Genomic DNA, 27,078 nt, shown 5'->3' on the forward strand with positions numbered 1-27,078 from the left:
AGGTGTCTGCAGGCAGATGGACAGCAAGGAGGGCAAGAAAGTGGTACATCAGCATCGATCCTGAATCGATAGCAGTGTGTGGTGTTAATCTAGTGAGTGGGTCTTTGGCAGAAATAAGTGACTGAAAGGTTGAACAGCGCAGCAGACCAAAGAGCCATTATCAAACAGGACCAGCTCAGCGCTTTTCTTCCAAATAAGCCACTTTTTCTTTTTTTTGTGGTGGCAGAGGAGTGTAGCCAGGGTTCAGCGCACCTCGGGGTGACTTTGGGTTGAGCACTGTCAGGGACTTTCTCCCTTTGTTACACTGGAGTATTATATAAGATTGTATCTGAGCTTTTTTGCATGCTAGGCCAAATCCAATAGGATATTCAACTTCTATGCAAAGCCTTGATTTTTTAAATTTTTTTATCCAAAGCTGTAAAGTTCAAGAAAAGGAAGTTAGCTTGACTCAAGCTGAGAAGTGCAATGATAATACTCTAATCACTTAAAAGCACTGACTCTGTTTTTTTAAGACTCTCTCTTTCATATGAGATTATGATGATGAGGATTACTTACGTGCAAATTAGACTCTCTTCAAATGATACAAACAAAATCTTTCATCAGTTGTACATGCATTGGCACAATGTCACGTTTTTATTTTTACCTGTAATATGGAAAAAGGGAACAATGATGCATAAAAAGGTAAAAAATAAAAGTAGAAATGAAAAAAAAGACTTGCAGCAAAAAATGTCAAATGTTCTGCTCAGTGGAGACCACACGAGTCTTCACAGACATTTTCCTCATGATACATGTTGTAAGCACCTCTCTTTACAATACTGTTGGCAGGTGATACTTTGAAATACGTGCACAATGCTAAAAATAAAGCCCCGTAAATACAAAGCAAGATCTCCTTCAATCAATCAAACATAATTTACAAAGAAAGTTTGATCGGACAGATCATACGCACGCACAAAAACAACTTGATTTTTCTTTGTTCTGTTGATACATCAATGTTGAGGAATATTTTTACTGACAGGAAAGACGAAGACAAAAGAAACAGAAGTGACAACAAAGAGGAAGGAACAAAGACAACAGGAGGACAATGAATAGAAAACGTTGAAAAATGGCACTGCAGATTTGAGGCTTTCATGACCCCACAGAAAAAAAAAACCAGCCCAAACCTGTGGAGTAGAGCTTTTTTGTTTGTTTTAAACTCCAAGTCTTGACTAAACTAAAGCCTGGACCCTGCCTTAAATGTAAAGTTCTAGGCACTATGAGACGAATGGCAACATGACGGGAATTACAAAACACATCAATGTGTCTATATACAGGCAGCTCCCATTACTGGACGCTTCAAATACAGATTCAAACTGTTCTGTTTTACTAAGTGCAAGGGTCTGACCTTGTTTTGAACTTAAAAATGTAGGGAAATATTACACTAAAACATCCAAAACATCAAAAGATCATTTAGTACAATGGCTCCCCAAGTGGGCTCAAAACCAAACCTCGGGGTATTCTGAAAGGACAGCTTAATCTCATTAGGTTCACAATATAACCATTTACTCAATATTGATTAATCTTTCTCCGTCTCCATATTGACACATTTTTTTTTTACTAAATCAAACTTGTTCTGGGCTCCCTGGGGATCCTAATACAGATTTATTAGGCTCTGTATGAAATTCAAGTCTCATTGGTGCATCCGGAGGGGCAAACCAAACACACCGCTGATGACGACTTCACCTGGATTCATTCGTTCACTGACCCGCTTCAGTCCTCCTGGTGCTAACCCAGCACAGAGTAAGGCTTCACTGCGTAGAGATTCATAGTTCAGGGCTATTTTGTTTTGTTTTTGTTTCATATTTTAAAGCCCCACATCAGTTGAGGCGTCGTCTCGTCTCAGAAAGGCACACGACTGAGCTCCGCGGTTCACAGTTTGCTACTGCTCCGGTTTTTCTCCCTTCGTTTTTCTTTTTAGCAGCACTTTGCATTGATCTCCGTTCCAGAGAAAATGACACTTTGTGACCTTGTCGATAATATCAACAAACATATACATATTTACAGAGTCTCCTAATACCATCATGTCTGTTTTTAGACAGTTTTTTTGTTGTTGTGCACACGGGGAGTGAAGTGAGGTATGCATCTGTTTGTGTGAATGTAAAAAGATACCACACAGAAAAGGAGACGACAGGAAACACAGCAGAGATGATGGTCTTTGTCTGTACATGTGCGTGTATGAGTGTGTTTTTATGAGTGTTTGATCGTGTATTTGCCTTTCTGCAGCTGGGAGATGTACAGCTTTGACTTGGTGCCGTCCAGCCGTTTGAACCAGACCTCGTCATTGTTGATGGTGGTGATGATGGCGCTGCAAGATACACAGACAGACACGCAAAAATGTGAGTGCAAAATGAAACCCCAGTGTTCATAGATGGCGCACAGGATAGAAATGAAATATTAGTAGGTGCACAAGTCACTACTGTAACCACCAATGAGAAGTCAGCCTTCATCACATGAGAAAATAAACAGTGATAAATCTGATTTCATGAACAGGAAAGAGATGTCGTGCACGACTTAGGAAGACTTTTTTTTTTTTTTTTTTTTTACAGATTGACCAAAAACTATAAAAATAAAAGAACCTAAACTATAAAGATAAAATTCTTAAATTTACCAGTGGAAAGTTACTAAGTACATTTACTCAAGTGTTGAGCGTTAAGTACAATTTAGAGGAACTTCATTTTGGTATTTCCATTTAATTTTACTTTCATTTCGGAGGGAAATATTGTACTTTCTACTCTGTCTGACAGCTTTAGTTACTTGTAAGATGAAGTTTTTACACAATGGATAAAATAACAAGCTTTAAAAATACAAGATTAAAGATTAGTTAAAGTTTAAATGAGTGGTTAGTGTCACTTTTATATCTCTGAGTTGTTAATAGTTTCATGAATTAGTGATTTTATTTCTTCTCATATGGTTTAATTTCAATAAATGTTCAAATACTTCAAAAACTTGACAACAGATTTGTTTATCAGAACATTTATTTCTTTTCTCTCAAATTAATCATCTGTTACTCAGATTTATCTGCTAATCTGCTCTCATAATTTTACATCAGTACAAGATCTGAACATTTATGAAGAGGTTGCCAATTATACATATATATATATGTGTGTGTGTGTGTGTGTGTGTGTACTATTGTTCTAATAAAGCAGCATTAATTATTTCTGTGTGATCAACAGCAACTATTTCACTCTTTGTTATTCTGTCAGATTTAGTGAAGCACTGAAAGCACTTAAATTAATGAAATGGATGCTGCAAAAAGCCATAGCCATGCAGAAGGTTTGTGTGTAATGACGGCCGCTCTGTTGTTGGAGAGCCTCGCTGATGCAGCACCACATGAGAAAATGCACAACTGCTTTGCTGTTCTCTTAATATAAAACACACGTTTCAAGATTTTTTTTTTTTTAACATATAATGAGTCAGGCTCTATCTTTATCCACTTAAAAAGGAGCTAAAGGAGTGTTTTGTGAATGTGTGCCCAGTTTAATAGTAAATGAAATACATAAAACAGAACCATGCATTCACACAGCATATGCACATTTTCGCCTGCATTCACGAATCCTTGCAAACCTACCAACAGTTTGATGCATTGGGTGTCTGCGTGTCCTGAGGCTTTGTTCTGTGTACTTTATCTTCCCTAGTGTGGAGTTACATATACACAAATTGATCTTTTGGCATCGAGTCTTCAGTTCTCTGGAACTGTACTGGATGGATGAACAGTATATAAAGATATAAACATTTCCCCTTTTGGTGTTGCAATGATGTTGATAGTTCTCATCTAGTTTCAGTTAGGTGGAGATTTGACCATTCATGCAACTAACATCAATTTAATACAAAAAAAAAATCTCATTGTTCTGTATGGAGATGTTTGCTGATCCCTGCTAATTTATATTCTTTAAATGTCACTTGTGTGTTTGCTCAAGGAATACCTGTATATACCATTTACCCACAACCATAGAAACAGCCAAATAATAACTCTGATACATCACGGTACTGGAGCTGGACCTCTGTGGGTTCCGTGTCAGTGGCTGATCAGTGGATGTCCAAGGAATAACTTTGTACATGTGTGAGAAAGCTCAACTTGTGGCTACAGTTTAATGTCCCCCTGTTGCCTGGTGTGAACCAAACCCTCCTCTACCGATTCATACGTTTGTTTTACGCTCGGTGCTGCAGTGAATACAGGATACTTTCTAGTTACTACAGATCATGTCCTGGCAGGATGCACAAAGAGCAAAATGTGGAACCACAATCAGTCAGCCTCAACATTCTCTCTCTTTGCTTAAATCCATCCATTTACAAAAGAGAAGCCATGTGAGCTCAAGGCCATGACTTCTACATGAAAGAAACACCAACATGTAGGTCACTTTGTGTCATAATTCATAATTAATTCTACCATACAACCGTACAAGTCTCATGCATAATGGGTTATCCCCCATTTAATTTGCTAAACCTTGTAACACCCAAATCTAGAAAAAAATGAGCGACAGAGACAGACAGACAGACAGACAGACAGACAGACAGACAGACAGACAGACAGACAGACAGACAGACAGACAGACAGACAGACAGACAGACAGACAGACAGACAGACAGACAGAGACAGACAGACAGATAGATAGGTTGATCATGTGTAGTAAAAGTTCAGGTGGTCTGTTACAGCCACCAGCAAATTTTGTTGTGATATAAAATTGCAAAGCACATCTTCAGCCCTTATTTGTCGGGATGTCAGATTTGGAAAGCACAACCATCATCATTTGTGGCTGATATATAATTCCTCTGGTTCAGCTTCGATTTAAATGCTTCATTGCAACTTGATATCCCTCACACAGAATATGCAGTATGCGCATTCCTTGTTTTTTGTGCAATAGTGGACATCGCTTTTTGTTGATTTTGTTAATAAGGAGCTAACATCCAATACATTTTGCTGCCATTTACAGATTGTACGGTTGTTTCTGTGCATTTTGCAGATCCTTTAGTTGGATGAAATAGATGGGCATCTGATGGGGTTGACATGTATGTATGTATGAACACTCCTCCTACACTCACCTAGTCGGGTACTCGTCCTTCCTGTTGATGCAGATGGCCTGTCCCCTGCAGTACCACTGGTTGTCATAGAAAAGTCGACCATCCTCGGAGCGCGCCACGTGGTGATGTCTGTCAGGCTTCACTGCAGGGACTGCAAGGAGAGAAAGCCGGTGAGGAAGAGACTAGAAGTCAAGGGGACGGTGTAAGTTTAAAAGAAGACAACACAAAATATGAAAAAGGGAGAGCCGGCTGTCTCCGTTTCAACTACAGTCTTCAGTACTTTTAGAAGAAGGTGTTGAATCAAGCCCTCCTGTGTGAGTGCAGGTCGATCGCTGCACTCAGCCAGATATTGACTGTAACTGAGGACAAGAAGAAACTCTTACCATCCACCTTCACCCTGTGTGGCCCCAGTGATGCCATAGCCTGTGAGGGGGAGGAAGCAAACACAACCCGAAAGGTCAAATCACAGCTTGGAAGCATCCACCAGGTGACTACTTTATCCGTTTTCCAAAAATGATACCTTTCTTATTGCGGTCCAGTCTTCAAGAATATCCAGATCTTGCAGCATGTAAACAATATAAGGTCGTAATAAAGGTTAAGGAAGCAAAAAAGCAGGAAGCATCTGTCTTAACAATATGTCAGTGGAGATGAATGATGGGAGGAATGGGACAAGGACAGGACAACAGGGAAGGATATCGGAAACAACAACAGGCTTCTTCTTCTTGACGGGGCAGAATGGGTCTTTTTTCTTGTTTTTCCGTGAGTGTAATCCATCATTCCACAACTCTGGAAAGCAAAAAGGACAGATTAGGAAGAGGGGAAATACTTTGCTGCTGTGTCACTGACTTTCTGTAACATACGGACAGATGACAAATTAAAGGAAAAGCTGAACTCCTTGATGAGATCTGGTGGCTCCGTTAGGCTGTGGGGGCATTTTACCAGCAAGATTAGAGAGAATAGCCACTGCAAATCAATACTAAGCTGCTTTGAGTGATCACCTTTATCTTATGACAGAACATTCTAATGGGAGTGGTTTCTTCCATCCACAGGGGCACGAGTGGTCACTGAATAGTTTGATGAAAATTATGTGAGTCAGATGTTTATCAGATCTCTAAACTAAACAGATCTATGAGATTATAGAGTTCCAAAGACTTAGAAAGGTAAATGGAAGCTTTTCTGGCTGCACATAGCTGTCCAATACCTTACTAAGACACTCCAAGTTGACTTTTCATTTAATTTGTCACCCCTCTGAAATAGCAGATAGTAAATGCCGCTTTCAGTTAATACATTCCAAATGAAACTTGCAACATCTATTCCCTGACTCTTCATCAACACTGAGGCAGTGTGTCCACTAAAGAATTTTTCGCCTGAAACCAGCATATTTTTTGAACCATTTGCAATGGGAGCGCCGCATATTTACACAGTAATGAAAATTCCAGCAGCGTGACAAAGTGTTGAGCACTGATTGCGGCTGAGAGCAGCTGAAAAATGTTTAATTATGGGTAAAACACGACACTTTTTACCCATCTGTCCATTGATAGAGGAGCAGTTAATAATTGGATTACAGCCTTTTACATTTACATCTAATTATCAGATATAATATTCAGTATTTTTAGAGCATTATTGTGTTTTTATTAACTTATTCTTAGTGAAGCATCCTCTCTATATCTGTCATCTTAAGCGGCAATATCCTGCCTGCAGTCTTCTATGATTGGTTACACGTCAAGAGTAGCACACTATCAGCACTAACAGAGAAATGTTGGAGAGTGTAATTAAACATATGTTTATTATTGGAGGTTTTGTTGATATTAAGATTTTTGTTTTTGCTGCACATGTATATTGGTTTCAGATATCAGGTCTCGGCCTCGTTGATTACTAATAATAAATATACACCAGTGTAGGAGGGACGGCACCAATAACACACCAAGAAATCCTCCCATCATATTCTGCACTTGCTGACAACAAAAGAGAAGAAGTAATTACTGCTGCAGGTCTCTGAGCGCCCATGACTGCACTAGACAACATCCACAAACTACCACAACATTACTATGAAATGTCACCATGACTCTACCAGTAAGCAGCAGTCAACTCAACCAGCCAGATGATCTGTACGTGTAACTCATCACTTCTGTGAATATTTTATATAACAACGGCCAAAGTGTATCAGCTAAAAAAACCAAAACGCAGCACTACCCAAGTCTTCTCAAGCGCTCCCAGCTGACAAAATAAGCTTTGGTGGACTCATTGTCTAATTATATCCTGCTATGTGGTAGTATGTTAGTACTTCCTGTTACTGAGTAATAGGTTCTGCTTCATATGAATATAAACTGACAACCAAAAGAAGTAAAACTTCAATTTGTCACTGCAGGCCCAACTTTTGATGGATTTCTGACATTTTATTCGAATAAATGGATCAAAAGAAAGAAAAGCTTAGATAACAGTTGGCTGAAGCGCTGCTTGGTACCTGAGGTAATGTCAATACTGTGTCTGTCTTCCTCCAGTCTTCTTATCTTCTCCTCTAGTTCACTCTGTACGGTGTCAAAGAGCAGCAACTTCTCACTCTAGAAGACAGAAAAGACAAGCTGGTCAACACAGAGTTATATTCATCATCAAAAGGCATCTCCAGAGGCAGGACCGGGGTTGAATTCATACGTTTCTTCTAAAATTTCAATGTGTTTCCTACTTCTTTTTTTTTTATTATTATCTGATTTTCTGTTTGAAAAATGTGGGTTTCTCTATTTGGTTGGCCTCTCACCTCCCAGTGTTGGCAAGCAGCTTGGATCTCACACTCATATTTGTTCTTCACCGACTCCAAACACAGCTCCCTATAGATTCCTGCCAAAATAAAACAAAATAAAATAAAAAATAAACCAGTGGTAAATCAGTCTGATGCAACAGAAGGAAAGACGTCAACTTGTCTTGATCCAATTGACGTGCGTACTATAAAAAAAATAAAATAAAAAGACTCATTTGTAAGCTCATAGGCTATTGTTGAATCATTTCATTTTCTATTATAATCTCACTTGAAGGTTTATTCATTTTCAGAGGAAATGCTTACGTACTTTCAGGTTAAAGAGATCTCAGGTCCTATTGAGAAAATCTGAAGAAGCTTTCTGATATAGTCACAATTTCTTAGGCTAAACCAAGGGTGGCAAACATGCGGCCCGAGGGCCAAAACCGGCCCTCCAGAGGGTCCAATCTGACCCGTGGTACGACTTTGTAAAGTGTAAAAATTACAGAGAAGACATTAACTGCAATTTGTAAAACTATAAATATAAAAAAATTCCTAGACCATGACAAGTTGTTCTGATCATAAAGTGAAATACTAGATTTTTTGTTGTTCTTTTGTCGTTTTGTTTCTCATTTTTAAAATATTTGGTCTTGTTTTTTCTTCTCTTTTTTTGTCCCATTTATTGTTTTGTTCCTCATTTTTGTTGTTTTGTTTTTCCTTTTTGTCTCGGTTGTGTTTTTTGTCCCATTTTTGTCATTTTGTGTTTTGCTTTATTCATTGCTTTGTGCATCGTTTTTGTCATTTGTCCATTTTTTTGTCACTTTGTAACTTTTCAAATTTTTTGTCATTTTTTTGTTTTGTTTTATGTCGTTTATGTCATTTTTTTCATTTTGTATCTCGCTTTTGTTGTTTGTGTGTCATTTTTGTAATATTTTGACTCGTTTATGTTGTTTTTTTAAAGTAAAATACTATATTGTTCAGTTCCAGATACCTGTGACTAAATGTTTTGTGCCTTTTTGTAGACACTCTGAGATCTGTAAGTTGTAATGTGTAAATAATAAGTGGAGATATAATGTTGCTGAAATTCAACTTATTTTTCTTGAGAAATTTCAGGTTGGTTCTAATGTTTTGTAAAAAGATAATTCCTTAAATGTGAACATTTTCAGAATGTACTTATTTGCACTAAAACAAAGGAAAAATTTAAAGTTGTTAGGCTACAACGCTATGATTTCACCTGTCTGACCCACTTGAGATCAAATTGGGTTGAATGTGAAACCTGAACTAAAATGAGTTTGACACCCCTGGGCTAAACCTTTAAAACCATCCAAAACAAGCCAAGAGTTTTGTTTGTCACACTAAAAACAAGCTGCAATGCTTGTACTATCTGTCTATCTTTCTTTTGTAATAGATTAGAGCATAACCTAGCAACATGTCAGGGTTTCCCGTTTTATTTTTAAAGATCATACGGCTTTATTCCTCATTAGAAACATGCAGGCGAAGCTTTGTGCAACCTCTACTGTTCCAGAGTCAATGATCCCTAAAAGAAATTTAACATATTATTTGACTCACCGGCCACTTTGGTCCTAATCTGCATGTTCTCCTGCAGGTTGGCCAATGGTTCCAGGTATTCTTGGGCACAGCCGGCCATCACCTCCTGCAGCTTGATGTCCACCTGGCTCAGACGCTCTTTATACAGCCTGAACAGCAAGAAACAAGGAGGCAAAGCAAATCAGTTCAAAACTAAAATGTCCTGGTGTCATTAATTTAGGTCAGGGGTGTCAAACATGCGGCCTGCGGTACGACTTTACAAAGTGTAAAAATTACAGAGAAGACATTAACGGCAAATTAGTAAAACTATGAATTTAAAATCATTTCTTGACCATGACAAGTTGTTTTGATCATAAAATACTAGATTCTTCATTGTTCTTTTGTTGTAATAGGCTCTTTTGTCTTTTCTTTTGTCTGGCTTTTGTAGTTTGTCTCGTGTTTTTGCCGTTTTGTTTCTTGTTTTGTCATTTTGTGTTTCCTTTTTACCTTGCTTGTGTTTTTTGTCTTATTTTTGTCATTCTGTTTCACTTTATTCATTGTTGTGTATCATTTTTTGTCGTTCTGTGTTGTTTTTCTTGCTTGTGTCAGTCTATTTTTTTGTTGTTTTGTTCCTCACTTTTGTCATTTTTTGGTCTAATTTTTGTTGTTTGTCCATTTTTTGTTGCTTTCTAACTTTTTTGTCTAATTTTTTGTTTTGTTTTGGGTCGCTTGTCCCATTTTTTTGTTGTTTTGTGTCTGGCTTTTGTCATTTTGTGTCTCATTTTTGTAATTTTGTGTCTCATTTTTGTAATATTTTGTCTTGTTTTTGTTGCTTTCTATCTTTTTCCGTCTGGACTTTTATCATTTGTCTCATGTTGTTGTCATTTTTGTCATTTTGTGTTTCCTTTTTGTCTCACTTGTGTTTTTGTCCTATTTTTGTCATTTTGTTTCGCTTTGTTCATTTTGTGTATCATTTTTGTTGTTTTGTAAAGAAAGGAAAAAACCGGAGGTGTGGTCATTTACAGGTTATTATGCTGTGATTTTACTGGTCCGTCCCACTGGAGATGAAATTGGGCTGAATGTGGAACCTGAACTAGAATGCGTTCGACACCCTTGCTTTGGGTGTAGTGATTAGAAACTATCTTGTAACTACAGAGGTCGCTCGATACTCTTGTTAAAACGGAGTCGGTCTTATAGATTGTGTGTACTGGTACTTCAGCCACATCTGTCATAGTATGAGCCAACTGAAGCTCCAAATAGAAGTCAGTTTTGCACCAAAATTGCAATTCGAGTAAGATTCTATCAGCAAAAGTCAAGTCTTACTTTTCATTTACACTTGTATGAGATGCATGTGGTAGATTTCAGTACTCTGAGGATCACATTACCCATTGTGTGATCAGAGGAGAGTATTAAAAAGAGCCAGCAGGGATGACAACTATCTCAGAGTTTCTGACACTGACTTCAGACCTTCAGACAGCAGCAGGTGGAGGTTGAGAACTTACTGCTCCTTCAAGTCAGTGAACTGTTTCTCCAGTGTGGTCATCTCATCCAGACACTCCATCCTCCTCCTCTCGCAGTCCTCATCGTCCATCTCTGCTCACATGAAGACATGACAGGTTTGACATCAGCTGCTGTCCTTCTAAACCACACACAGTATCTCCATTCCAGGCTGTATGTCTAAACACTGCTTAAAATGTCAACTCATTTACAACATTAACCACATATTCTGTTTAACCCACAACACGGAGACAGGTGTGTTTTAAAGAATTCCAGTGTCGGTTGACGTTTCAGGCCTATTTCTCCTACCGGAGCTGTCTCCATCTTCAGACACGGACGAGCTAACGGTGTCCTCCTCGTCTGTGCTGCTGCCGTCTTGCTCGGGAAAATCCACCTCCATTTCTTCGTGGTTGCTTTCTTTCTTCTCCCGCGAGTGGACCGGCATGGCGACTTTCACAAAAGCCACGGTAACGGGTTGGCACGGCTTTTACGTTATTTTTCACTCCGAAGCAGGTGGCAAAAGCAGCTCATATGGCTAACCGGTTAGCTAGCCCGCATCCACCAGCTGGAAATACAAACATGGCCACCGTCGACCAATCACAAGACGCTTTGCTGGAATGGACCAATCAAAGGTTGGCGCGAGCCACTAATTGCGGCTGTAGGCTTGCAGGGATTTGTAGTTTTTTCCCCTTTACTGCGTGATTACACGTTCCACTAACCGCACTGCTTTTTAAAACTTTTTTTTGAAAGTAGGAATTAATGAAATGATAATCATCATAATAAAAGGTATGATCATATAGTTTAGTAAGTTTGTTAGGTTTAAAAAAGCGTTACAATAAATTTACAATACAATCTCAATAATTTAGATTTTATTAATATTAATATTATTCTTATTATTATTATTATTATCATCATCATCATCATCATCATCATCATTATTATTATTATCATGAAAGTAGCAATAGGAATAGTAGTAGCAGTAGCATCATTATTAGCATTATTATAATTATATTTTTTAAAAATACTTACAACAATATTTATAGTGGATGTTGGACATTTCATATTTTTAGCTGTCACTTTTTTTACTGTTTAAATTTCTGTATTTCTATATCTTGCTTCTCTTTCACTCTTTTCTATTTTTGCCAGTTTGCTTTTATTGTAACTCATTCCTGTATTATGAATATTGTATATTACAACAACTACTTTCAAAGTTACTCTTTTGAAAGGATTTTATGAGTTTCTGTAGATGGCCACTTGCTTTTATAATTTATAGCTCCTTAGTTCATCACTCCTCTTCCTACCCTTTGACCCCTGACTGAATAAAGTCCAGTGGGACATCCTGCAGCATTTTATTTATTACTGAAGACTTCCTGGCATGTATAGAGCATCGCATGATGACTTATTAATCAAATGACCTTCACCTCCCCATAATCCAGAAGTGGGTCTTATTGATGCAGTTTTTTGCTTCATTGTACGGTTACTTGTTCAAATAAAGGATGGGAAGCGTATGACAGAAGGTGTGGAGGTGTCATGAGCTGCAGAGACAGGTATCTTCTGAGCTGGCTGCTGACTCATGAATGATGCCGTGTCCATCCTGTGTTTGGCTCTGGAAGCAGAAAGGAGGTTTTCACAATGAATGCACCCCATACAGCTGCAGGGATACATGGTAGAGGTGTTAGAGAGCCTCTGCTAGCTGACTGGCAGATGATTCAAGCACCCCGGGGTCGAAGCTGTCACGGCTCTCAGCCCGACTCTCCTCTCACTCACCTGGATGGCAGTGATGGACGGACGGAGCTGAGTGGAAGCTGGAATCACGGCATTGCCTTGGAGTGTGACGGACAGCTGGAGGGATCAGAAGAGAGGATTTTCTTTTACTTGAAAACCATTCGAGTACAAAAATGTTGCCTGATTCCAGCTTGAAAAATCTGTGTTGCAATAAATAAAGTGCTATAATCTAAAAACGGTAGTTAATGTCCACTATTTGATCAAATGCATCTTTGATTGTTCAAAGAAATCACAAAATGTCTGTGTTGTTGTTGAACTGAGACAGTAACCACATGAGCTTTCATAAGTTTACAGACCTTTAACACCATTTCCAGCATATTTCAACCTTTAGAAAATGGAAACTAGGTTGAAAAATAGTGAAAGTTCATTGTTATTTGTAATGTTAGTAATTAAATTTGTATTTAGGGCTGGAGAATACAATATTGCAAGACAATTTCAATGTGGTAATATAAGGTAATTATGATTTAATATCTCTGGTTAGGCCACTGTGGGCATCCATGTTGCAAATGTGAATATTTCTATATGATATGAACAGATTTTGGTATCATTTTTGCATCAATATAAAGAAGTGGCTTGATTTTCAGTCACTTATGAGGTGGATGAACACAGAACAATACTTCCTGTGTGGGTATGCAAAACAATCAATCAGTACATAATTCCTCAATTGGTTTTTCATAGAATTTACTGCATTGTAATAGAAAATCATATGTATTTTCTTAAAAATTTCAATGTATTTTACATTAGTGTCAGAAGGAGCGGCAGTCCCACTTTTCAACCACATGAGGACAGTACAGAGCTTTGGTGGAAGTTCTTCAAATCATTCTTAATGAATTTGATTTATTCAGGTACTGGAGGAATTAATAATATTAATAAAAATGCAGCAATATAAAGGAACATTATTTGAGAATGTATGACTGCATACATAAAAGAAGGCACAGTTGAAAAGGCTTTAAATATCACACTGTAATGCTATAAAAATATGATGTGGTACCGATGGGGGAGGAAATGTGAATTCCTCAAACTGTAACTCACCATTTAAATATAACAAGTGCCTCAATTATCAGTTTAATATACTTATTTAAATGGGGACAATGTAGATCAAATCAATATTCAAATAAAAGGCAAATTTTCACCAGCAACTCCTCTGTTTTACTAATTATTGCACAGCATGTACACCAGTTAATATTAGTTAATATTAACTATTTTACCACTAATAATAATAGGACAATTAAACAAATAACAAAACTGATAAAAAGCATATACAGTTTACTTATATGCAGCATTAAATAACCCAAAATACAGATACATTATGAATATAATATGATATAATATAAAGCTCTGGATCTCACTAGTAAAGACAGAGGTGTAGCCATCCTTTTAAAAAAAAAATAATGTACAGTCCCTAAATCTGTAGGTTATTTTGTGACATATATGCAAAAGCACCAGAGTTTGTTTAGTACGAAATTCACAGTGAAGTCCTTTAGGTCTGTTATTCTCATTACATGAACATTTAGGGGCTATTTCATAAATAATTCCCGAGGAGCTCTTCTGGACAAATGATTATAAGAAATGCAAGCTGTGTTTGAGGAAGGAAACTTTTTGTGTGCCTGTTTTATCTGCAGGGCATGAGACAAAGCTGATTGCAGTGTAATAAAGAAGCTGTGCTCTTGTTCCAGAATTTTGGTGTGTTGTTGGTCCATGACCCAATAAATGAATAAACAACTATATATGCACAAACTTGTGACAAGCACCTGTTAATTTCCATATTAATGAATTTTTTTCTGGATCATAACTCTGTTTCTATACAGTCTTTCTTCAGAGCTTCTCACAATTCCTTTAGGCCAGGGGTGTCCAACATGCCGCCCATGGGCCAAAAGCGGTCCTCCAGAGGGTCCAATCCAGTCCTCAAAGTGGAAAAATTCTAGAGAAGACATTAACTGCAGATTGTAAATTAGTAAAACTATAAATTTAAAATAATTTCTAATCGATGACAAGTTGTTTTGATCATAAAATAAAATACTAGATTGTTCATTGTTCTTTTGTGTCTCATTTTTGTAATATTTTGTCTTGTTTTTGTTGTTTTTTGTCTTTTTTTTGTCTGACTTTTGTCGTTTTGATCATAAAGTTAAATGCTATATCGTTCAGTTCCAGATAGCTGTGACTAAATGTTGTGTTCCTTTGTAGAAACACTGTGATCTGGAAGTTGTAATGTGGAAATGATAAACTGAGGCTGAATGCTGTTGAAATTGAAATTATTATTATTGATTTATTATGAGTTTGACACCCCTGCTTTAGGCTTTAAATTATGTTACTGAGCCTCCACAGCGTCCTCTGCTGGCCACACTGTCATTCAGGCCTCAGAGACTGAATCTATACAGCAGTGAATTCTGTTCTCCACTAAGTTTGATGAGGTCAAGGACATTTACCTCCTTCTTTCTGGAGTTCAACCTCCTTAAACCTACCATTTTTCAATATTTTCTAAATAAAGCTCCACAGAAATGCAACTTTAGACATTCAGAAAATCAAACGTCATCAACAAAGGAGCCATGTGTGCGTCTCACGAGTGAATTAAAACACTCTCGTCCTCTCTTACTGCTACTGGACGGGATGAGGAGGTTGACTTCCATCCATCCTTCTGGTTCAGGTTAGATTAAATCCCACATGGACCCCATATGTGATAAGAGGGAGAGGCTCACTGCTAAATATATTCTGGCTCTCTGTAACCAGCCTGCATCCAAATGTTGTTCTTTTTGGCAATTCTCCAAGAAAGAAAAAGCTCTCCAGATGCCCAGAGGTGGAAGACAAACTCAGGGTTTTGCCTGAGTAAAAGAGCCAATACACGAATGTAAAAATATTGCCTAAAAATACTGCTTAAGTAAAAGTATTAGCAGCACAGTTCAGTTAAACTATTAAAGTACAAGTCTTAGTTTGGTCCCTCTGACTAATATATTATCAATCATGACATCAGTAGAGTATTAATAGTGAAGAATCAATGTGTCAGCAGAAGGTTAGTCTTGAAGCTGTGCAGGTGGAGCTACTTTCAACTATTTTAGATCCATTTTTTCTGCAGGGACAGCAGATAAATCAGTTGCGTCATACGATGATTAATGTGAGAGGAAAAGGCTCGGTTATGAGACAAATCTGCTTTTGGTTTTTGGGACTTTTTTCTCTAACCTTTGATTTTTGGTGAGATATTGGATCATGAGAACATTTACTGAAATAAAACCTTGTGAGAAGTTTAAAGGGAAAAATCTGCAGTGAGTGGAGCGTTAATAACTCATAGACATGTGAAATGTGAACCAAACCACGCAGTGCTTTAAAGAAGAATCCAAAAGTTTGGAATAAAAATGCTGCATTTTAATGGTTTTTAAATATTATCTATTGCAGGAATGTAAAACTCATTTTAGTTCAGGGGCCACATTCAGCCCAGTTTGATCTCCTTTTAGTGCAAAAAAAGTTCACATTTAAGGAATTATCTTTTTACAAAACATTATGAACAACCTGAAATTTCTTAAGAAAAATGAATTCACTTTCAGTAACATTCAGCCTCAGTTTATCATTTCCACATTACAACTTCCAGATCACAGAGTGTCGACAAAGGAACACAACATTTAGTCACAGCTACCTGGAACGGATGATATAGTACTTTACTTTATGATCAAAATGACAAAAGTGAGACAAAAAAGACAAAAAAACAACAAAAACAAGACAAAATATTACAAAAATGAGACACAAAATGACAAAAGAACAATGAACAATCTAGTGTTTTACTTTATGATCAAAACAACTTGTCATGGTCTAGAAACAATCTGTAGTTAATGTCTTCGCTGTAATTTTTACACTTTGAGGGCCGGATTGGACCCTCTGGAGGACCGGATTGGCCCGCGGGCCGCATGTTTGACACCCCTGATCTATTGAGTACATCATTTTAAAAGTAACTAAAGCCGTCAGATAAATGTAGTGGAGTAAAAAAAATACAATATTTCCATCTGAAATATAGTGAAGTGGAATCATAAAGCAGCAAAATATGAACCTCACAGCTGTACTTCAGTAAATGTACTTGGTTACCTTTTCTTCTCCACTTTAATAGCAAGACAGCTGGTTCTAATCATATAAGAATGAGTGTTATTCAATGTTTCCTTCTGTCACAACAAAGCTTTTGCTTCATCTTACTTACATATTTGCAAAACTGAACATTGAGCACATCAAAATACTTCACCATCAACAGATGAAACAAGAAGCTGGAGTTTTCTTTGTAACATCAAAGCTGAGAAAACCGAATGATGGCCCGTTTCAACTAAATACCCATGAGAATATTAAACAGTGAAAGATTTTGCTCAGTTGATTTGTGGTTTCTGTTGTAGCCGCACTGTTTCCGTGGTGAGTAGCGTGCTGCCAGTCACATCCATTTTCACACTGCTGTAAGTGTGTCAGGAAACTCTGCTAGGCTCATTTGTATTTAGGGCACAGCAGTGTGCTAGCAGAAAGTCTGAGCTGTCTTTGTGGTTTATTTCATAATACGTTTTTTTCTTTCTCTCTCTTCCATTTCTACGTAGTCTCCCACTTTGCAATGCTTACACAAGGGGCGATCGATAAAGCTGCACACAGAGGAAAGTAGCAGAAAACCAAACAGAGAGTCAGAGTTTATGGTCAGCTGAATGTTTTCCACAATGATTTCCAACAGTGTTACTTACATCTGTGAGCCTGAATCCTGAAAAACTATTTTATCTGCTTTGCATGCACGTTCACATTAAAGCACTATGATACAAAGATACAATCAATGTAAATGAGCCACCATCTTTTATTTTCTGTGCTTTTAAGGCTTGAAGCTCTTGTTATATTTGAAGATATTTTATGTATTGCATTCCTGGTGATCTATCTTTCAAGTCAGATGCAAATGGCACCAAAAAGGTGCTTTTATTTCATCATACTGTCTTCAAACTGCTGCTTCTCTCACTATTCTTGCCCTCTTTAAGAGACACTTTCATCTCCAGCTCAATCAATATGCAGCAGCAACTATTTGAATAGTTGCCAAGCAAAGCGTTTGTAAATCCCCTCTATTAACATTCCTCTTCTGCTTCCCTCTATAAAATTTTATTAAATTTTTAATGACCCTGTCTAAACCTATCTCACACACGAGCTGCATTATGGAACTTTTGGTTCTACATGTGCATCAGCAGGAGTTTCTGCAGCCCTCGTGGTTCACTGTTTCATAATCATCTTTAACTCTCCTGTTGTCCTCATTTACAGACACCAAAAAATATCGCTTCTTCGTCTGACAAAAATCCAAAAATTCAGCAAAAAAAATTCCCAAATTTCTGAAAATTTGCAAAATCTTCAGGAAGAAAATACCAATAATTTCTTAAAAGTTTCCCTTAAAAGTTTTATTTTAAAAAAAATCCCCCAAATTTCTTAAGAAACATTTTTAAATATTTCTTTTTGTCCACCAAAAAATGTTCAAAGATTTCCCAAAAATGTTGAAAATGTGGACATCAGAAGTTTCACTGTGAAAATATATTTTTTCCCCCACATTTTCAAACTTTCAAACGGGTCAATTTTGACCCACAGGACGACACGAGGGTTAAACTATGCTTCATTTCACCCTGAGCATTACTTCTATGATAAATAAGACACACTTTTGTTTTCTTAGCATTCAAATTAAAAAGGATTAAAATAATGAGTTAGCTGTAACTTACAAGTATAGCTAGTCATATTTGTGTTTTACATTGCTGTTAGCCAGGCTGGCTACAGATCTACCTTCTTCTCCTTTAAACTAAGCCACATATGGTATTAGCATACACGCACACCTTTGTAGTTTTTAGAGTACAAATTTAATGAAAGTAAAATAACATGTTAAGTCTGAAACTTTGTAGTGTAGCTTGCCATATTTGCTGTTTTTTTTTTTTAATTTCTCTGTAGCCAAGCTAGCTGTTTCCACCTGTATTCCAGCAAATGTCCTCCCTGCTCCAGTTGCACATTCAGCATACATACAAGACATGAGCATTATTCTTCCATCCTCAATCCAGGTGAGAAATGATGTTAAAAGACTGACATTACATATTCAATTAACAATGTGAATTATTTACCCCATGAAGTAATATTTATTTTATGAACTGACTTGTGTAATTCAAATATTTCCTGACTAAGTTAAATATTGAGGTTAAGACCCTGCAGATATTATATACGGATAACCCAACAAATACAAAGATTCCTATTAATGAAGCACAGTGGCGAGGAAGAGCTAATTTTGAATGGAAATAGACCAAAAGCAGAACTAGGTTCAAGGTGGGTGGTCATCTGCCTCAACCAATTAGGGTGAGGGTCAAGTAAGAGAAAAAGACATCAGAGACAATCAAACAACAAACAAGAGTACATAAAGTTAGATAGTTTGTGAGATCAGATCAGAAACCAGCAGCTCTGGAGCCAAAAATAGATTGAGAAACACACCAAAAGGACATAGCACAAAGTACAGAAGAGACAAGACACAAAGTAAATAATATCCATAGTGCATATAAAAGCATGGAGGAAATGACAAGAATCTCAAACCTCATGTATTTACACTTGTGAAGACAACTGTATGAATAAAACGGCCAATGTAAAGCATATCTGCTTCAATGATATCATATTTATAATACAAATAAAATTTAAAAAGCAAAATAAAAACATAGATTTAAGGAAACATCGCTTTTTATAGAGTAAGCGCACCAAAAATGTGTCAAAACACAAGTTTTCAGTGTAAGATAAATACAAATTTATTATGTAATTTATATTTAAATAATTACTGGTTACTTTTATTGCTCAGCTGTCTAAAAATAGCTTCAGCTTCCCAGATGTGTGCAAACCATTGATGACAACTTCCCTCCTGTTTCAGAAGGAAGCTATAACTCCATTATTACAGTAATCACTCAGTGGACATTGACAGTTAACATAAACCAATCCACTTCTTGTGTGGGTGCAGTGACACAGCACTTGTACACCCAGTTCACACACAGTACTCCCACGTTATGCTCTCACAATGTGTGGTTTAATGTTAAAAGGAGTGTTTTACTATGACAGGGTCACACATGGCTGTTTTCCATGGCTTGTATTAGATAGTAGGTGGGTCTGTTTGCTGTTTAATGCCATGAGTAACGCCGTTTCTCTGTCAGAGGGACTTCACCGCAATCATGCGACATACAACGTTGTTACCGCTTGCCTTTATGTCATCTGTTGCATCTGACTTGTTTTTAAAGGAGTCATGAGGAGCAGATGAGGAGATATGAATGAACAGCATGCGTGACCTCCATTCTTCTGACTTTATGTAATGATCTCATTTGGTATGCATGGACAAAGGTCCAAGGAAAAGCTTGAATAATCCCACGTGTTTCCCAGAAAAAGTAAAAGCAAAACAGTTCAAACAGGTTTCTATACCTGTTTACTTCACAGTAGCATGTTGAGATTTTGCATTTCCTCCTTCTTTCTTGTGATTCAGCTTCTGAAAAAGTGACTTGAAGACATCTGAGACTCGGTGTATTGATTGAAACTTTCAAAGTGAGGTGAAAAATTCTGAGATCCTCCCCTCTGTTGCCTTGGTTTCGTGCTGAATGTGCACATGCATATTATTTCGGAGAAGCGTGGGTGTTTTTCGGAGAAGGGGTAATACCTTTATTTTCCTTCATAGGCATTCCCACGGTGTTATATATGTATATATACATACACAGAAACAAAGGGGTTAACTTGATCTCTGTTGTCCTACTGCCCTTCTGCCATAAGGTATCAGGGTCACAGTTAGACTGATGCTAAATGCGAGCAGCAAGGAAATAGAGTACAGTATCCAGTCAACCTAATGAAAAATATCAAATTAAAAATAATCATTTTTTCCTCATTTACCTTTTGTAGTATTTGGTCATGCAGATATCTTTTGCTGCTAATTGCTTTTTATTATTTTTAATTCAAAATTAAAGATATCTGGTTTTGAGATTTTCTTTTTATTGAAAGGAATAGTTCAACTTTTTGAGAAACTGTCTGTGCTGTATCTAACAGCCCATTAGCTTAGCTTAGCATGATGAACGGGAGCAGGTGGACACAGCTGATCTGTCCAAATTGTCCAAGAGGTTACAAACAACAAATTATGCTTCATTACAAGGTTCATGTCAGCATCAGAAAGTCAAATATGTTTCCAGTGGGTGTTGATTGGAGACAAAGTTCTTGTTTGTGACATTAACTGACAGGATCTCAAGGTATAACCAGGGTGAGGATGGTGTCCAGATTGGGAACCTTAGAGTTGCATCTTTGCTATTTTTGAAGACAATGCAGTTCTGTTGCCTTCAGATAATGACCTTTAGAGTGCACTGACATGGTTTGCAGTTGAGTGCGCAGCAACCAGTGACATTCAGCAAATCCAAGTCTGAAGTCTTGGTTCTCTGCTGGAAAATGGCAGATTGCTTCCTTTGGTTTGGGGGAGGGTGACTTGCGGCCCAAAGTGAAGGAGTTCAAGTATCTTGGGATCTTGTTCATAAGTGATAGGGAAATGGAACTGGAGCTAGAAGGTGAAGCTCTCAATTTACCAATCTATGTTCAACCTGTGGTCACACCTCTGGGTAACTGGTGAGAGACTGAATTCCCAACTCAAATGGGTTTGCTCCATAGGGTTGAGGTAGAAATAGCTTGAGGTGCTCGAACATCTGGAGGGAGCTCGGGGTAGAGACACTTCTCCTTCACGCTAAAAGGAACCAGCTGAGGTGATTCGGGCATCTGATTGAGAGGCCTTTCGGGCAACTGGAAGGAGAATCCAGGTAGACCCAGAACTTCCTGGAGGAGCTTCAAATCTCATCTGGCCTGAAAATACATCAGAAATCCCCGAGGAGGAACTAGAAGACATTACTGTGTTAAAGATACACCTGGAATGCCCTGCTGTCTACTGACGCAACCAAAGATATGCAGAAGAAACTGGATGAAAGTATAATGGATGATCACATGGTTGCCAGGTAAACAACAGAGTTTGCAGGAAGTCTTTGCACCCACCAATGTAAAAGTTCCAGCATGTCGCTCAAAGTAAAACAAGAACTTGGGTTTTTTACGATGTTATCTTTATGTGCATTAAACTACTATGACGTATACTACAACTTCCATCTACTAGTGAGTTCTGGAGGTGCTTGTAGACGCTTTTTTGAGCGAGCAAAGTTAGCTGTTCCTCTCCTATTTTCAGCTTGAATGCTAAGCTAAGCTAATTTCAAGCTAATTTCTACACTCGCTGGCTCAAGCTTTATATATAGCATAGAGATGGAAAATCCTATCATTTAACTCTCAGCAATAAAGCAAACCTTTACACTCTTACATGCAATTAAAGGCATAGCTTTAACCCTCGTGTTGTCCTGCAGGTCAAACTTGACCCGTTTTAAAGTTTGAAAATGTGGGGAAAAAAAATATTTTCACAGTGAAACTTCCGATGTCCACATTTTCAACATTTTTGGGAAATTTTTGAACATTTTTTTGGTGGAAAAAAAATGTTTCGTTAAGAACATTCACAAACAAATCAACCAAAATCTGGCAAATTTTGTTGGATTTTGCTAGGGGTTGTTAGCTCATTGCAGCTTAACTTATAGCCTGGAAGCAGGCAGTAACAGCTAGTAAGGCTATTAGCAATGTAAAACAAATATAGCTAGCTATGCTTATAAAGTTTCATAACTGACACATTCATCTAATGTGTTTAATGCAATCACTGAAAAATAAAAAGGCGTGTATGTATTACACTACGCTAATTATGGAGCCAATGCTAGAAGGATATATTTAGCTTAGCTTTAAGATCCAGGCAGAAACAGCTAGCTTGCCTAACGGCAAAGTAAAACAAAAATGGTTAGCTACGCCTGTAAAATTTTTATAATTAACATGTTATTTTACTTTTGTTTAAGTTGCACACTAAAAAAAAAATCCAAAAGTTTGTCTGTATGCTAATCATGTAACCAATGCTAGAGACTTGTTAGCTTATTGTGGCTTTGCTTAAAGACTGTAAGCAGGAAATAACAGCTAACCTGGCTACCCCAAAAGAAAAACGTTAAAAGCGTTATTTTACTTTTGTTAAATTTGTACACTAAAAATGCAGGTATGTCTGTCTGCTAATTATTGAACCAATGATATGTCTATATGTACATTACCTTAAAACATGGAAGAGAGCAAATTAGCTAGGCTAACTCAGCAACTAGCATAGAACCACAGAGAAAATAAATATAATATGTAAAGTACAAGGCTTTATATGTGCTGGAAAGTGTGTTTTTGAACAAGGGTCAGCTGTCACATTGTTCCCAGTTAAGCTAAGCTAACTGTCTCTCAGCTTTAGAGCCATATTGTGTGACAGAACCATGATTGTGATCTTCTCACCTCTTGGCAGGGAAACAAATAAGCGACTTGTCCTAAATGTCAAACCATTCCACTATTCTTTTAAGTGACATTAGTGAATGCTCTCCAGAAATTACAAGCGTTTCAGTTTCACAAAGTTGCCGTGACGTAATTTCAGTAATGTAACTTTACAGCTGTACACAAGCTGTCCACCACATACATCAAACTAACTTTTGCTATGACTGTGAAATCAGTGCTTGAATGAAAATTATAAACATTGTTTGTAGTGAGACACTTCTTTTGAAAATGTTTTAGAAGTTTGCAAGCTTGGGCTGCACAGTGGCGTAGTGGTTAGCACTTTCGCCTTGCAGCAAGAAGGTCCCTGGTTCGCGTCCCGGCTTTCCCGGGATCTTTCTGCATGGAGTTTGCATGTTCTCCCTGTGCATGCGTGGGTTTTCTCCGGGTACTCCGGCTTCCTCCCACAGTCCAAAAACATGCTGAGGTTAATTGATTACTCTAAATTGCCCGTAGGTGTGAATGTGTGAGTGATTGTTTGTTTATATATGTAGCCCTGCGACAGACTGGCGACCTGTCCAGGGTGTCCCCTGCCTTCGCCCGAGTCAGCTGGGATAGACTCCAGCCCCCCCCGCGACCCTAGTGAGGAATAAGCGGTGTATAGATAATGGATGGATGGATGGATGGAAGTTTGCAAGCTTAGTCTTCTTTTGAATTGTTAAATATTTTAATTTTTTATTATTATATTTGACAATATTTAGCAAATATACAGTGTTTTATTTAGTGGAGGGCTTGTGTATTATTATTGTTGTTGTTGTTGTTGTTATTAGCCTTTATGCTGCTGTCATGAAAAATGCATTTTTTTCTCTTTCTTTTTTGGTATTGTTGAAATCTAATTCAGCTTTTATGTTATTTTGGATGAAAAACTTGTGATCCTGCTTAATTTCTATTTCATTATACTAAGGATGTTTTGTCCACCCTGTTTCTGTCTTTAACCCTCCTGTTGTCTTCATTTACAGGTACCAAAAAATATTGTTTCCTTGTCTGAAAAAAATCCAAAAATTCAGCAAAATTTCCCCAAACTTCTGAAAAATTGCAAAACCTTCAGGAAGAAAATTCCAATAATTCCTTAAAAGTTTCCCTTAAAAGTTTTATTTTAAAAAATCCCCCAAATTTGGCAAGAAATTCTTGTAAATATTTTCAAAAAATGAGTAAAAATCTTCCAAAAAAAATCCTAAAAATATCTGAAGTGATTACATATATATCAGTAAAACTTCTAATATTTTCTTTAAGAACATGGACAAAAAATCATTTTTTGTGAATGTTCTTAAGAAATATTTTTAACATTTCTTTTTTTTCCAACAAAAAATGTTCAAAGATTTCCCAAAAATGTTGAAAATGTGGACATCAGAAGTTTCACTGTGAAAATATATTTTTTTCCACATTTTCAAACTTTAAAATGGATCAATTTTGAACCGCAGGATGACATGAGGGTTAAGATCTGTACATTTTTAACAAAAACTAAAAATTACAACCTTCATGGTGGTAAAAATTTGTCACAGGGCTGTTGTGTTAGACTGGGTTAGCTGTGATATTTCTGCCTAATAAAGGGCAGGGTGAGGTTAGTATTGGTCAGTGAAGAAAACGGGAAAGTTTCATGACCATAGCAGCGTCAGATGCCCCTGCTGGTATCACAGCAACAGGGGGTGATGCCCCCGAGGCACATTGCTGACTCAGATAAATGGCATTTTACCAACACGCAGACAGAGGGCAATGTACAGCACTGAACACTGACATGGTATTAGCTCTTCCTCATTGGTTGCCCACAGCAACCTGTTGTAAATACAAGGCAAGTGGAGACAAGGACAGCTTTGCAAAAGGAAAAAAAAAAATCCAGAAGTGTTGTAAGTGGAAGTCCCACTATTTCCCATGTGGGTCAAATAACTGACCATGTAAACACACACAACTGGAGGAAAAAAACAGAAGTCTACTAGAACAGTTTGTCCCTGAATCCTGAAACTCGGCGGAGATTAAAGAATGTGTGGAATTCAGCTGAGACACATAGGAGATTTTTGCATGCATGACGTTCGTCTGATGTGACGCACTCCAGCAGACGGCCGGGCAGCGAGACAGAAGTCTGTCAGATAGTGACATCACAGAGCTGCTGGGTGGGTTGCTGTTTGGTTTACGGTGTAATCTCCACCGAGTATCGCCCCACAGAGGTGTGAAAGCTTCACTGCTCCTGGATACAGTTGCTATGTTTTCACCCAGCCTACCTGTCACGATGTAAACAGAGGTGATCCTGGGATTTTTATGTCAAATGTCAGGGAAGCACAGGCAGGTAGCTCTGTCACGCACTTCAGCCACTGAGTTATGCAACAGAAAAAGAAGGAAATTCCTCTTTACGACTTGACTTAAACAGTAGAAGGAAAATTGCAAAAGAAGAAAAAAGAACCTGAAGGAAAAACATTCAAAATTCCTGCGAGAAATTAGCAAAGTTGTGCATTTTCTGCGGGGCGTCACAGTAGTTTCCAGGATCAAAAGCAGGTTTGTGCAGGATTTCACCTCATGTGCAATGCTGGTCGGGTAAAGCCCAGAACATCCTGTTGTGCAGTGTTGTGTTCACCAGGGAGTCTCCATGAGGAAACTTTAGAATCTTTCCCTCCCTCCTCTGCGCTCAGAGTGTAAACTCACAATATTGAAAGAAATGTGGAAATCTTGGCACCTCCCTCTGTCTGACTCCTGAATATCCTGTGTGTAGATTTTTGTAATTTTTCCACACCATGTGCACTATTTTCACACGTGATTGTGAAGACATGTATTTTTTGCGTGTTTTTTGTGTGTGCTTGAGTTGAAAAGATATTACTGTTTGGCAGGTCTAATTGTCAATACATTTAACCCTCATGTTGTCCTGCAGGTCAAAATTGACTGGTGATAAAGTTTGAAAATGTGGAAAAAAAAAATATTTTCACAGTGAAACTTCTGATGTCCACATTTTCAACATTTTTGGGAAATCTTTCAACATTTTTTGGTGTAAAAAAGAAATGTTAAAAATGTTTAAGAACATTCACAAAAAATGATTTTTTGTCCATGTTCTTAAAGAAAATATTAGAAGTTTTACTGATATATATGTAATCACTTCAGATATTTTTTAGGATTTTTTGGAAGATTTTTACTCATTTTTTGTAAATATTTGCAAGAATTTTCTTGCCAAATTTGGGGGATTGTTTTAAATAAAATTTTTAAGGGAAACTTACAGGGAATTATTGGAATTTTCTTCCTGAAAGTTTTGCAAATTTTCAGAACTTTGGGGATTTTTTTGCTGAATTTTTGGATTTTTTTCAGACAAGGAAACAATATTTTTTGGTGCCCGTAAATGAGGACAACAGGAGGGTTAAAACAAGAGACATTAACTTTCAAATGGATATTCATGTTATTGTGAATTTGACCTCTTTTGACACAAGTAAAAGCTTTGGTGACAACAAAGCTGCATCTTAAGAGGAATTAATTCCACATACATCAAAAATACACACTTGCATTGTAAACATGCACACATATTGGTGTGTTTTTAACTCTTCTCTGTAAAGAAACTGCACAAATCACAACCAAAGAACGAAAGGCATTCTATACATTTTGAATTTCAAGGTGACGTCATGTGAGCTAATATCAACCCAAACCAAAAATATGAATGTGCTTTGCAGTTAGAATGTGATTTCTGTACTGAAATGATGATCACAACCACAGATTTCAGACCTCTTATGTAAACCCGGTGGGGCTGCTGGTGTGTGCCATATTTCATTTTCAGTGCAAATTTTTAAATCTGGGAAACTCGGATGCCTCTTTTACGTTCAAATTTGGCCAAAGGTAACAGAAAGGAAAATATGCACTGCTGCTTCGGTTAGCCACTTGCAACAGATAATTTCCCCAGTGCAAAAGGGAATTCTTGAAGAGCCAGTCAGGGGCCGTCTCCCTCTCATTCATGCCCAATCATGTCTCATTCACTGAAATCAAGGGTGACATGTCCCCTAACCTACATCACAGGTGAAAATAGGTGTCTAATAGGAAACTACAAGTTTTCATTCTGAGTGTCTTTGGGGGGGATTTTTCTCACAAAAGCACAGGCCGGTGTGATTTCCCTTTGCTTTTTCTAAGAT

General features: G+C 37.5%; 1 protein-coding gene and 1 long non-coding RNA gene across 2 annotated transcripts; both read right to left on the reverse strand.

Moving 5' to 3' along the window:
• Positions 1 to 610: 610 nt before the first annotated feature.
• Positions 611 to 11,386, reverse strand: LOC111577553 (breast cancer metastasis-suppressor 1-like protein-A). The gene is made up of 10 exons (XM_023283893.3): positions 11,120 to 11,386; positions 10,816 to 10,906; positions 9,356 to 9,483; positions 7,811 to 7,890; positions 7,520 to 7,616; positions 5,752 to 5,841; positions 5,576 to 5,640; positions 5,439 to 5,478; positions 5,077 to 5,206; positions 611 to 2,341 (listed from the first exon to the last, which is right to left on the reverse strand). The coding sequence occupies exons 1-10, from the start codon at positions 11,253 to 11,255 to the stop codon at positions 2,224 to 2,226; spliced, it is 975 nt and encodes a 324-aa protein (XP_023139661.1). The 5' UTR covers positions 11,256 to 11,386; the 3' UTR covers positions 611 to 2,223.
• A 218-nt stretch (positions 11,387 to 11,604) lies between these two features.
• Positions 11,605 to 26,108, reverse strand: LOC118471228 (uncharacterized). Its single transcript, XR_008603609.1, has 3 exons — positions 25,201 to 26,108; positions 12,578 to 12,652; positions 11,605 to 12,416 (listed from the first exon to the last, which is right to left on the reverse strand). It is a non-coding gene; the product is annotated as an uncharacterized LOC118471228 (long non-coding RNA).
• Positions 26,109 to 27,078: the final 970 nt, after the last annotated feature.

Source organism: Amphiprion ocellaris, chromosome 12 (assembly GCF_022539595.1).
Source record: "Amphiprion ocellaris isolate individual 3 ecotype Okinawa chromosome 12, ASM2253959v1, whole genome shotgun sequence".
In the NCBI taxonomy this organism is placed as follows: Eukaryota; Metazoa; Chordata; class Actinopteri; family Pomacentridae; genus Amphiprion; species Amphiprion ocellaris.

Bases quoted from the DNA above. Each gene is read 5' to 3' on its own strand.
- LOC111577553 (XM_023283893.3), bottom strand. From the start codon at position 11,255: ATGCCGGTCCACTCGCGGGAGAAGAAAGAAAGCAACCACGAAGAAATG. The intron at 10,907-11,119 runs GTAGGAGAAATA...TCATGTGAGCAG, and splicing joins TGAAGATGGAGACAGCTCCG to AGATGGACGATGAGGACTGC. The intron at 7,617-7,810 runs GTGAGAGGCCAA...TCTGTCTTCTAG, and splicing joins CTGCTTGCCAACACTGGGAG to AGTGAGAAGTTGCTGCTCTT.